Source organism: Anabrus simplex, chromosome 2 (genome assembly GCF_040414725.1).
Source record: "Anabrus simplex isolate iqAnaSimp1 chromosome 2, ASM4041472v1, whole genome shotgun sequence".
Taxonomy (NCBI): domain Eukaryota; kingdom Metazoa; phylum Arthropoda; class Insecta; order Orthoptera; family Tettigoniidae; genus Anabrus; species Anabrus simplex.
This window is the reverse complement of record NC_090266.1, coordinates 256,441,718-256,454,723: the sequence shown is the minus strand read 5'-3', so window position 1 is coordinate 256,454,723 and position 13,006 is coordinate 256,441,718. Positions and strand designations below refer to the sequence as shown.

At 38.4% G+C, this 13,006-nt stretch overlaps 1 protein-coding gene across 3 annotated transcripts in view; it reads right to left on the bottom strand.

The window, feature by feature from the left end:
- Positions 1 to 10,460: 10,460 nt before the first annotated feature.
- The window catches only part of Sec23 (transport protein Sec23), a 286,316-nt gene continuing 283,770 nt past the window's right edge, over positions 10,461 to 13,006 (bottom strand). For all 3 annotated transcript variants that reach the window (XM_067140550.2, XM_067140551.2, XM_067140552.2), the window contains one exon: positions 10,461 to 11,034. In XM_067140550.2, coding sequence (XP_066996651.2) covers positions 10,945 to 11,034 — 90 coding nt within the window. In that variant the 3' untranslated portion in view covers positions 10,461 to 10,944. The remainder of the gene's footprint in view (positions 11,035 to 13,006) is intronic.

The following is a 13,006-nucleotide window of genomic DNA, read 5'->3' as shown; positions in this document are numbered from 1 at the left end:
ATCCTTTTCCAAAATCTGTACAGATATTCAAGAAGAGAATAAACAGCAACAGAGAAAATAAATGAAGTGTTAGAGGGCATCCGACCAGTGCAGGTTATTGACAATAAAATTTAAAAAATGTGTGTGAATAAATTAATTCCATCCCCTGGTCTAAGGAGTTTGGACAGCCCAAGTAGGGGACTGCCTGTGGGGGTGAAGTACAGTGGGGACTTTGAGGGCCCTGGGATCGCTACGGTAGCTGTGAAGGCCCTTCAAGAACTCTGAAAAGTGGTGGCAAAAGGGGCTCTGGTTAAGACGCAGCAGGTCGTTATGCTACTTAAGTTCCAGAATGGGTAAAAAAAAAAAAAAAAAAAAGTAAATAAATGCAATGTAAAGTTTAATCTTATACCAGTTGTGTAGTATCTTTTGAAGTAATTCCACATACTGTATATCAGTTGACTATATTTGTAAGTAGTACAGGAGATATTATAAGTAGAATTTTGTAAACAATATAAATTTATTAAGGATGAGCTGTGTGTTTAATAGAAAACATTGTTAGCGTAAATTGTATAATATTGTATTATAGGAAAATTTTCTTCTCTTGTTAATTTAATATTTAGTGCTTGACAATAATGTATTTGAGTGTACCCTTTGCCACCGAGGTAGACACCTCATTTGCAAATAATGAGATTTTTGATTTTGATAAACTCACCTAGTATTTCTTACAGTGCATCGGAACATTTACGTTCGTAATATTTACATCTGCTTCTTGACTCGCATTACTATCACTAAATTCACTAAGCACACGTAACGTATCTGCATCACCAGATTCACAGGTAGGTCTTTCCGATATATTATAATCTTCTTCACAATCACTATTCAGTAAAATATCCACGACTTCTCACTCGGTAATAGCCTCGTGCGTGCTCATCTTTACTCACTGAACACACGTGACATCAGCTCAATGCTATTTTCATTTTATGCGGTTAATCCCCTAAACATGACTCAAATACAGCGGAAGAGACTTCTTTCAAATATAAAGAATGATTGTAATGCCATCTGTTGAGTTTTTAACGTACTACCCTCCTTTCACCATCGATAAAGCAAGGCACTGCATTACCCCGTCGATTTGACGGTTAGGTAAGCTGGTGGGTTAAATGGATGTATCAGAGTTGGATAAGTGGCTTACTCAGCAATATGCAATACTAACAGATTCATTTTCTTTTTCTAGAAACTAGAATTCAATAAATAAGTTTGACACTTAAATGAGGTTTTCACAACTACCATCCTAGTTGTCATGATGTAGTACTACTTTACCACTATCTTCAACACTTCTTCTGACACAATAAACAGTAATGCAGATGTGATTGTTATGTTTGATGCTGGATGTTCTAAAGAGCATTCCTGACTTGAAGCCAGATATAAGGGGCACAATTTTATAAGAAAATATTGAAAACAATCCAACAGTAAAGGGCAGTGAAGGCATTTTAAATCCATTTCAAACAAGTGGAGATACTAAGGTATTCACAATGCCAATATCATTTCCACAGTGCAAAACGAATTGGCTGTGCATTAGCTTGTAGCAATGTTCAGAGCACTGAGTACATGCACAATAGATTTTTAAATTGTTTAAGGAGTCTAAAAGAAAACAGTCAAATTGCCTCAAAATCAAAGAGTGTATAGGGCAGTGTTCAACTATACATTTGCTTTTGCTGTGCGTCGCTCCGCAGGCTGATAAATCAAGGAAACGCTAGTAGCTCTGATGTCACTGTGCTGTAAGTGCTTAGTGAGCTGTTTCATTCAGTTGATTGTTACAATACGCGCGCTGCTACGCTTCCATTTATTTGAAGCGTTGTTTATTATAATAGTGTGTGCTGACCATTTGTCGAAATGCCTCCCTGTGGTGTGTGCAGCTGTAACAACACAATGAGTAGAAACCAAAATTATATAAATGGAAAAAAAAAAAAAAATTAATTTCCATAGATTTCCAAACTGAAGCAAGTCGCCTCGTAGGTTTAGCAGTTGGGTAGAATTTTTGCAAGAGGAAACAGGAAAGGCCTAAGAGTTGGAAGGAAACTGCTGTGGCCTTAATTAAGGTACAGCCCCAGCATTTGCCTGGTGTGAAAATGGGAAACCACATAAAACCATCTTCAGGGCTGCCGACAGTGGGATTTGAACCCACTATCTCCTGGACACAAGCTCATGATAAGGGATCTACTGTGTGTTCAGTGGATTTTAAAAATACAGACTATGATAAAACTGAACTTTTGAAAATGAAGTTGACGCCTACGGAAAAGCTACAAGATCCAAAATTGAAGCCAGGGGCTGTTCCTTCATTAAGATGTCCAGCGCCGACAGATGGAGATTCTTCTCATGCAGGAATGCTAATTCACACAAAGTTGCTTCACACAATACACTGTGGAAGTACTCGTCTGTTACTGAACAGAGTAGGATGGAAAGGTATGAGACTGAAAGAAGAAGAAGGGAGTTTGTTGACACAGTATTAAACGTAAGTGATAATGATAAAGATGCACACGATGTTCAGAATGATATGAGTGAAAATACAGCGAGAGTTAGGAAGTGAAATAGCTGGAAATATACTGGGCAATTTCCGGCCCAGCCCTGAACAGTGATGTAATGGTAGAACATTTCAATGACAGTTTCCATGAACCAGGTGAAAGAGATGGAAGTGAGAGTGGAAGTGATACTGATAATGAACACACTCGGGATGATGCACATATTACAGGTTCATATTTCTTTGTTGCATTGATAAGTTTACACACACTCTTTGAAATTTATTACATTTTTAACACTACGTTCACACTGGAAGCCTAGAACGTTATCACAATCTTCGTTTGAAATACACTTTTAAAAGAGTTCATATCGGGCGAGTTGGCTGTGTGGTTAGGAGCACGCAGCTTTGAGCTTGCATCTGGGAGATAGTGGATTCGAACCCCACTGTCGGCAGCCCTGATGATGGTTTTCCGCGGTTTCCCATTTTCACACCAGGCAAATGCTGGGGCTGTACCGCAATTAAGGCCACAGCTGCTTCCTTCCCATTCCTAGGCCTCTCCTATCCCATCGTCGCCATTAGACCTATCTGAGTCGGTGCGATGTAAAGCAACCAGCAAAAAAAAAAAAAAAGTTCATTTCCCATACAGTGGCCTAAAGCTCAGGTCAGCGATTGTTGCATTGGACTATAATTGGAAAAATCAACAAAGTGAAAGCCGGTACCAACTCAGTACTCAAAACCAACAGAAGCCTGGGTGATAAAACAGAAATAAACCACCACTTACAAACTAACTATAGTAGAGCCTCACCTGAAGCTCAAACTAGTGATGGGCAGTCTGAGGCAAGGTCTCGAGATTTCTCGAGACTAGTGCAGGCATTATTTCTCATGAGAAATTTCAAGAGATCTGGAGAGCGGTATCTGTGCATTGTGTGGCGAGCAGCATGTCGTAGATCTACAGGCAGACGGAGCAGAATATTTTGTGCCGAATATGCGAATAACCAACCACGGGCCTTCTCTACTCTGTAAATACGCGTCAACAAGCGACTAGGGCATTCATTTTTTTTTTTGCTAGTGGCTTTACGTCGCACCGACACAGATAGGTCTTATGGTGACGATGGGACAGGGATGGCCTAGGAGTTGGAAGGAAGCGGCAGTGGCCTTAATTAAGACACAGCCCCAGCATTTGCCTGGTGTGAAAATGGGAAACCACAGAAAACCATCTTCAGGGCTGCCGACAGTGGGATTCGAACCCACTATCTCCCGGATGCAGGTTCAAAGCCGCGTGCCCCTGACCGCACGGCCAACTCGCCCGGTTAACGGCATTAACTTCTTTCATTTCTACAGAGATCTATTTTGACACAGTATAACATAAAGAATACGCATTCTGGCATTGTATGCGGCGGTAAGTACACGAATGAGTAGGCTAAGTGCAGCTATCATATGTTCACCTAACTGGAAACTAGAGGCGTGCATTATTCGAACTCGAGACTGGGCAGATGTGCCTTGCTGCATATGAAACCACCATTTCACATGAGTGGAACCTGTAATCTAAAATGCCTAAGTTTGCTACAATTCTTTCAACAGGTAGGTGTACATCATTATCTGACCCCACATTCAATATCATATAACCACTACTTGTGCTTACCGATATTTTGATGATGAAGGAAACAATTCCTTACAATGTTACAGAGTATTCGCGTCATAATTAGGTACCTCGGTATATGACTGTGCAATGTTTTATTGTGTCTAATTGTACGCGACAACTTTACGACGATGTCTGAAACGCAACGTAAGTTGTGGATGTAGGTTATTTTGAAGAGATGGCACATAGCACAGCCCGCTGTGTTGTTTGTTCAAAAGAAGTAAAATACATCGACAGAAATAGTTTTGGGATGATCCAGCACTTAAAAACACACAATATCAATGAAGGAGAATCGTCACAGAACACCTCCGGTCTGGTCTGCATCACAGGAAATTACCCTGTCGATAGAAATTGCGAGGCATCCAGGTAGGTAAATTCTATCTACAGTTATTAATTAACAAATTATAAGGGTTATTCAGCTAAGCTGTCCACCTGAAATAAGTCATCTAGCGTTTAAGATACAGACATTTTGCTTTCACTTTCGTTAATGGTATTAAGTGACTCACAGTTCAACATGCAGTACTTTCCTAGGCTTCTGACAAAGTTTACCGGTTGAGACCTCTCCATGGAATTTAGAATTCTCCATTCGGAATTGTTAGGCGGGCAATAATTCCATTGTGGAGATTTATCTCCCGTATGCAGTTATCAGACTGTGCCTCACCTGCATACACCCCAGCGTCAGTGGGTAGGGTCTGACACATCCCACTCTGATGAGTCTAGTGTCAGACCTAAGACGAAACGCTGGTTAATAGAGCAAACGCCTGAAAAGCCTTACATCTGATATGTTTTTGACATTGCCCATCACTACCCTGTCAAAGAATTGGAGAAAACTCAGATTACATATTTGACACGTGTAATGGTGGTTGCATATGCAGCAAGGTACATCTTGCCCCATATCAAGTTTGAATAATGCAGACCTCCAGTATCCCGGTAGGTGTACATCCTATCTACAGTAATTCACATATTATGCAGTGTTATTCAGTTAAGACAGCCACCTCAAATAAATAATGAACAATTTAAGATAATGACAGTCTGTGTTTTCACTTTCGTTAATGGTATTAAGGGGTTCATAGTTGGACATGCAGTACTTTTCCAGGCTTTTGACAAAATTTACTGGTTCTCACGTTTCCATATGAGAACGTTATTTCATGCAATAACTGCTTTAGGTATTACAATGAAAAGGAGGCTTCCACCTATCAATAATTTATTTAATCTTACTTAATCTGCAGGACCTGTTTTGACCTTTCTTAGGCCATCCTCATCTGATCACACAATCTCATGTTAACATACCTTTTTTTTTGCTAGTTGCTTCACGTCACACCGACACAGATAGGTCTTATGGCGACGATGGGACAGGGAAGGGCTAGGAGTGGGAAGAAAGTGGCCGTGGCCTTAAGGTACAGCCCCAGCATTTGGCTGGTGTGAAAATAGGAAACCACGGAAAACCATTTTCAGGGCTGCCGACAGTGGGGTTCGAATCCACTATCTCCCGAATACTGGATACTGGCCGCACTTAAGCGACTGCAGCTATCGAGCTCGGTGTGTTAACATACCATGCAATTATAAAACAATACTAAATCTAACAAGGAGTGCCACATTATAATAAGATTGTCAAATTTGTTGTTTTTCATGATTTGGGACAATTGTCGAATTGGAAACCTGAATGTGATATTTAAATTCACTATCTTCTCATAAATAACGTATGTAAAATGACATATATAAAAAATTGGAGTGTTTTTGGACTTGAAAAGTTTGTTACATTTCTTGGTTCACGCTAAAACTAGCTCGGAGTTGAAAAACCATGTGTTGAGCGTATATAATGTTCACATATCATTAGTCGTATGGGACGTTGGACTTGTGGCTTGCACTCCTTATTTCTCATACCGTTTAGTTACACACATGTAATAAAATTATATGCCTAATGTTAGCTTAACTATGATTATAAAACAAAATTGGATCTGTTCATGAAATCTTTGATTAAATGGACATTGGTGTGAACACTTTAGTGATTCATATGAAGTTAAAATATACATTGAAGTTCAATGACCTGCATTGTGTATTAAAAAACTTCACTATTTTACATGTAATGCTTAAAATGTTAGGCACAATGTTATTAAATATGGATTTGCATCATAGCATACATGCGAATAAACATTAAAACACATGTCAATGCTGGAAAGCATTATATGAAATTGCGATAACTCAATTGAGATTTAAGTGGAAGTTATAGTGTAGATCTTGAAGAGTGCACTCTATTATTTCCGTGCTATTTATATTCATAGAAGTATCGTAACATGTTGTCCCATTTTAAGATACACTATGTGGCATTTGATTGGTGTGGAGGCTCTCTCTTCACAGTTGTGTATTTGGATATGACAAGTATCTGTGAAAGATAAAAAGAAAATGGAGGGTAAGTTATTTCATTTTTATCAACTGGGAATGTCTATTAAACGTGTGGAATGGGTGTGTGTATGTGTGTACTTACTGCTGTTGTTGACTTAGTGGTGTGTGTTGCTTGGGAGCACGTCGTGCATTGCTCCATGTTCGTCTAGGGCTGATGTTTGTTGCTATGAGGGGGAAGGGTGGCTGTTGAAGGGGTAGGGGTGGAGCTGGGCATCTTTGGGCGGTTCCTTGACATGTATCGGGTTTTGTTTGTTGAGTCTTTTTAGATAAGCGTTTCCTAAAGGAGCGATATCAGTATGGATCAATATGCCAATCCTAACTTCAACCTAAATGAAATTACAGAAAAAACAAACACCATTTTCAACACAGTTATCCCTCCTTTAAAAAACACTTATCTAAAACGAATCAACAAACAAAACCCGATACACGTCAAGGAACCGCCTAAAAGACACGCCCAGCTCCACCCCTACCCCTTCAACAACCACCCCTCCCCCTCATAGCAACAAACATCAGCCCTAGACGAACATGGAGCAGTGCATGGCGTGCTCCCAAGCAACATACACCGTTAGTCAACAACAGCAGTAAGTACATATATACACACACACCCACTCCACATGTTTAACAGACATTCCCAGTTGCTGAAAATGAAATCACTTACCCTCCATTTTCTTTTTATCTTTCACAGATAATTGTCATATCCTAATACACAACTGTCAAGAGAGAGCCTCCACACCAATCAAATGCCACATAGTGTATCTTAAAATTGGACAACATGTTATGATACTTCTATGAATATAAATCGCACGGAAATAATAGAGTGCACGCTTCAAGATCCACACTATAACTTCCACTTAAATCTCAAATGAGTTATCGCAATTTCATATAATGCTTTCCAGCATTGACATGTGTTTTAATGCTTTTCGCATGTATGCTATGATGCAAATCCATATTTAAGAACACTGTACCCAACATTTTAAGCATTACAGTAAAATAGTGAAGTTTTTTAATACACAATGCAGGTCATTGAACTTCAATGTATATTTTAACTTCATATGAATCACTAAAGTGTTCACACCAATGTCCATTTTATCAAGATTTCATGAACAGATCCAATTTTGTTTCATAATCATAGTTAAGCTAACATTAGGCATACGATTTTATAATGTGTGTGTAACTAAGTGGTATAAGTAATAAGGAGTGCAAGCCACAAGTCCAACGTCCCATATGACTAATGATATGTGAACATTATATACACTCAACACACGTTTTTTCAACTTCGAGCTAGTTTTAGAGTGAACCAAGAAATGTAACAAACTTTTCAAGTCCAAAACCACTCCAATTTTTTATATATGTCATTTTACATATGTTATTTATGAGAAGATAGTGAATTTAAATATCACATTCAGGTTTCCAATTCGACGATTGTCCCAAATCATGAAAAACAACAAATCTGACGATCGTATTGTAATGTGGCATTCCTTGTTAGATTTAGTATTGTTTTTTAATTGCATGGTATGTTAATATCAGATTGTGTGACAAGCTGAGGATGGCCTAAGAAAGGTCGAAACCGGTCCTGTAGATTAAATAAGATTAAATAAAGTATTGATTAGGTGGAAGCCTTCTTTTCATTGTAATTGTGAATAATATCAATACAGAAATGAAACTATTAGATTGCTTACGGTATACCATCAAGTTTACACTTGTAGTTACTGGGACGTCGCACAGATTGCATCACAAGAGAATTAGTTTCGAGGGTCTCAAGCGAGAGCGTTGCCCATCAACAGCTCAAACAATGGATCTCTCACTGCCTAAAAACATAGCTACAATACCTTGACCTTCCAAGGACAACCTTATTATGAAGCAATTTTCACGATTGCACTTGCAGCAATAAAAGAGGTACCGTACTGCATATCAAAATAACATTTTATTTAAATTTATCATACATTAAACAATCACAGGAAACTCTCCCATAATTCTATTTTTATTTACAGCTTGAAGTCCACATAGGTGCGATCAGGTTCTAAAAATTTGTTCCTTATGGTGTTGACAACACATGATGGTGTGACAATACTGTTCTTTTTACCAATCTGAGTCCATGAATTTACCCAGGAAGTGAACTGTTTGTAACAAATAAAACAAATAAAATTGATTTAAAGTTGTCAGTAAATGTTTCGTTGCCCTGATTTTTGTTCTTAAGCTCATGTCTTGCCTTGTCATTGTCAACACTTCATGGTCTAAAATAAGCCTTGTAAACGAGGGATTTCTTGTCATATACATGAATTTCTCTGATTTCACTGCTTTTACATGGTCTAATTCACAAGAGCACACACTCATTACAATTACACAAAATTCACGTGCTGCCTTGGCCTGTAGCGTTTAGTACATCCTTGTCAAGATTGCTACTTGAATGGACATCACCAAACGTCATTCATTCTGGCTCAAACTGATACGGAAGTATGTTATATACATCCATTATAAGTCAATATATTAATTGCTTTACGTCCCACTGACTACTTTTACAGTTTTTGGAGACACCGAGGTGCCCTAATTTAGTCCCAAAGGAGTTCTTTGACGTGCCAGTAAATCTACTGACATGAGGGCGACTTATATGAGCACCTTCAAATACCACCGGACTGAGCCAGGATCAAACCTGGCAAGTTGGGATCAGAAGGCCAGCGCCTCAACCGTCTGAGCCACTCAGTCCGGCATTATTACAAGTCAAAATAAGCCCACTAACAATAGCATCAGAAGAACACAGCAGTAGCAGATGGAGTGCAGGAAAAGACAGCACAAGTTTGTGCACAGCGTCAAAGCTGCCAGGTAGACTCGACAATGCAGTGACATCACGAGCAGTTACTACCTCCACACACAACTTGAGAATGGTTGCACATGGAGGCATCAGATTAGCGACACTGTTAGTAAATTTCCATATTACATACTTAGCAATGAATAATGAAATGTGTGTTTATGTGTTGTGTTCACCTTTAACTTGAAGATTATATGTTTTAAAACACATTCCGAGATATCCAGCACATTTTTAACAAGATTCATAAGTCCAGTAACAACTTCTGTATGTGTTATGACATAATTTGGCCTTAAAAGACCGGCTTTTTGAACATTGAACAAGCACTTCCTTCAGGCAATGAGGATTTACAGTCACACAATAGTACTGTATTAAAGGAGAGCTGATCCTACAATTGCTTTGAGCATGCATTTGTAATTCCATTAATTAGAAATCCATTATAACAGACACACATGAAAACCTACTATTAAAGAACCGGGATATTAATAGTTAGGAAAAAAAACACCACACACAATATGTACTGTTTGTAGGATGGAGAATGTGTGGTTCAAAATACACAGCTCTGTTGCTGTACATAATTAGGGCAAGTACCAAAATAAAGCACAATTTCTTTCCAACAAAAATGAACTATTTCATAGGAAGAAAACGAAGAGAGGGGCTCGTAAAATTAGAGAATTACCTTTCAACTTTATATATAATGAATCAACAATTGCAGCACAATACATATTTCTTTAAAATAATGGAAACTCCCAATTATTTTAAGTGAAAAGGAAAGATGGAGAAATATATTTATAGAGGTCAAGTTATGTCGTTCATCTTGTATATACAGTAAAAACATATTTCATGTGGGTGTGTAAATCTCATTCAACAATGAGAACCAATGAGCTCCATAAGTTTTACAAATTTGCTGGTGTATACAGAGCATTTCTCTGCTGTTGTCTCATTTTTACCTAAGCCAGAAATTCATGCTAAATCAATAAGAAAAATTCTCCACAATTCTGTATGGAATGTACTTGCAAGCCTCCTGCTTTTCAGACCTGTATCCCTAACAGATCATTCTTACGTAGGCTATTATTTTTGGAAAGGAAGCAACAAACATAATTCAGAGTAAGAAACAATGATTACACAGAAACAGAATCTTTGATTATTTGCAATAGATACATACATAACCACATAAAATAAATCTTTAAGAATATTTCTTCAATACATGATTTCCACTTTCATTGAGAAAGTTCACAAACAAACCTCATGCTTTTTCCTCACACCTCTGATAACAAATAGATGAGGAAAACAAAAACTACAACAGAAAACACAGTTAGAAACATGGTGAGCATCGGTCACTGATATAATATGCAGTTGTGAATTAAGATAAATTAAAAATTGAAGAATTAAAAGGAAAAATATGTGGAGGTACTCTGGTTGAGCGAAGGCACTCTTTACTGTCTCCAAAGTGAACAGACAAATGTTTTCAGGCCAAATGGCAACTGGTGGCTAAATTATTCTATTACTGCAGTGGTTTACACTACCAAGCTTTCTTCACAAATGTTTTACTTTGAACACTGCTTCTTGTATCCAGTACATCATACTCCATTATGTAACAATGTTTCAGGCTGTAGATGAAACAGCCAGTTTCTTCAGGTGCTCCATAAATACCTGGAGGCTGACATCATCAGTAAGGACAGGTGCTCCACTTTCCTGTCAACAGATGTTATATAATCATTTCAACATAATATGACAATTTTGTGAAATAACAAATATAAAATTACCACCAATTTTATTATCTTCACCATATAGGAGGTACCAAAAAGACCAACATAAAAAATTTCTGTAACAAAAAGCTTTCTTAGTCCCATGTTGTGAAAGTTTGCTTCCAAAATTTAGAAGCAAACATTTAAAAAGGGGCATAGCCAGAGGGGGTGGGTTACTGGGGTTAGAACCCCCTCACATGGAGTTTTTTACAAAAATATGCAGAAATTGACAATAAACTAAAACATTCAGAGACATATAGTTGTAGAACTAACAGCTCTGTAATTCACTTGTATCAGTGTCCTTATAATGAAAAGTCATTCATGCACTTTCATAGCATTCTACCGTAATTTTGTAACTGCCATGCTGAGTGGCTCAGACAGTTGAGATGCTGGCCTTCTGACCCCAACTAGGCAGGTTCGATCCTGGCGCAGTCTGGTGGTATTTGAAGGTGCTCAAATATGTCAGCCTCATTTCAATAGACTTACTGGCTCGTAAAAGAACTCCTGTGGGACTAAATTCCAGCAGCTGGGCATCTCCGAAAACCGTAAGAAAGTGGTTGGTGGGACATGAAGCCAATAACATTGAAATTATGATTTTGTAACTACAACCACCCCCCATCAGCCGATCGTAGATGCGCTACTGTACAGTACTATTCTCCAAGAAGTACGAAAAAGGTGCCACATTTTTCTATTTACTTATAGCTCTATTGAACTGTCAAATATTTCACTTTGCATTCCCTTGTTCTAATATTTCTTATAGCATATTTACTTGGTCAGGAAACAAAATAAGTAATTGCAAGGGCCAAGGTGCCAATTAACAGCATTTGTATGTTGCCTATAAGATATTAATAGCTTACAGGAATAAAATAATGGGTAAGTGCTTTGTCTTTGGTAAGTAACAAGTACAGGTTTTGGTTGTTGATCAAGATGTTCCAAATATTTACATACACCATGATGATGATGATGATGATGATTGTTGTTTAAAGGGGCCTAACAGCTAGGTCGTCAGCCCCTAATGCTACAAGGTGCAACGAAATGAAACATTAAGTCTTAAAAATGTATCCACTGACAAAAATCTAAAATGAATAATGATGGAAAACATGAGATGATGCTTGTTGTCCAAAGGGGTCCAAAGTCCAGGTCATCGGCACCTCATAATTAACGCAGACTCATGATGTTCCTCACTTGGTGGTACTAATCACAGGTAATGTAGACCCATGGTATGTCACACATAATGGCACCACTTACAGCTAACACAGACCCAGGGTGTTCCTCAAATAAAGGTACTACTAAAAAGCAACAAACCCATGGTGGTCAACACAGTGGTATTAGTCATGGACAGTGCACAATTCTGTGATGTTTCTCACATAGTGGTACCAATCACAGATAACGTAGACCCATTATAAGTACAGGGAAGCCAACACAATTTAGCATGGTGCACAGCAGCTCCTCCCACACGGATGCCAATCCGTGATGCCATGTGCCCACTCCCTGCCTCACTGGAATGCACACAATGGTACTAATCACAAGCAATGCCCAGACCCATGGTGTTCCTCACATAATGGTACTAATCGCAAGTAACGTCGACCCATAGTGTTCCTCACGCAATAGCACAAATCACAAATAATCTCATGATTCCAATTCCATCATCCCTTGGTCACCCATTTTAGTCGCCTCTTATGGCAGGCAGGAGATACTGGGAGTTTATTCTCTGTCTGCGTCCCACACCCACAGAGGGTTTACATAAACCAACTACACAATGTGACAGTATCGGTAATCCAATTCTTCTTAATTAAAGGGGAAATAAAATGTCATTCACCAATTTCATGTCTTTTCTAGAAGAGAAAGATTTTTTTCGATGCTGACACTCATTCCCTAGTCATAAGAATTAACACTCAAAGATAACTTCACTACAATTT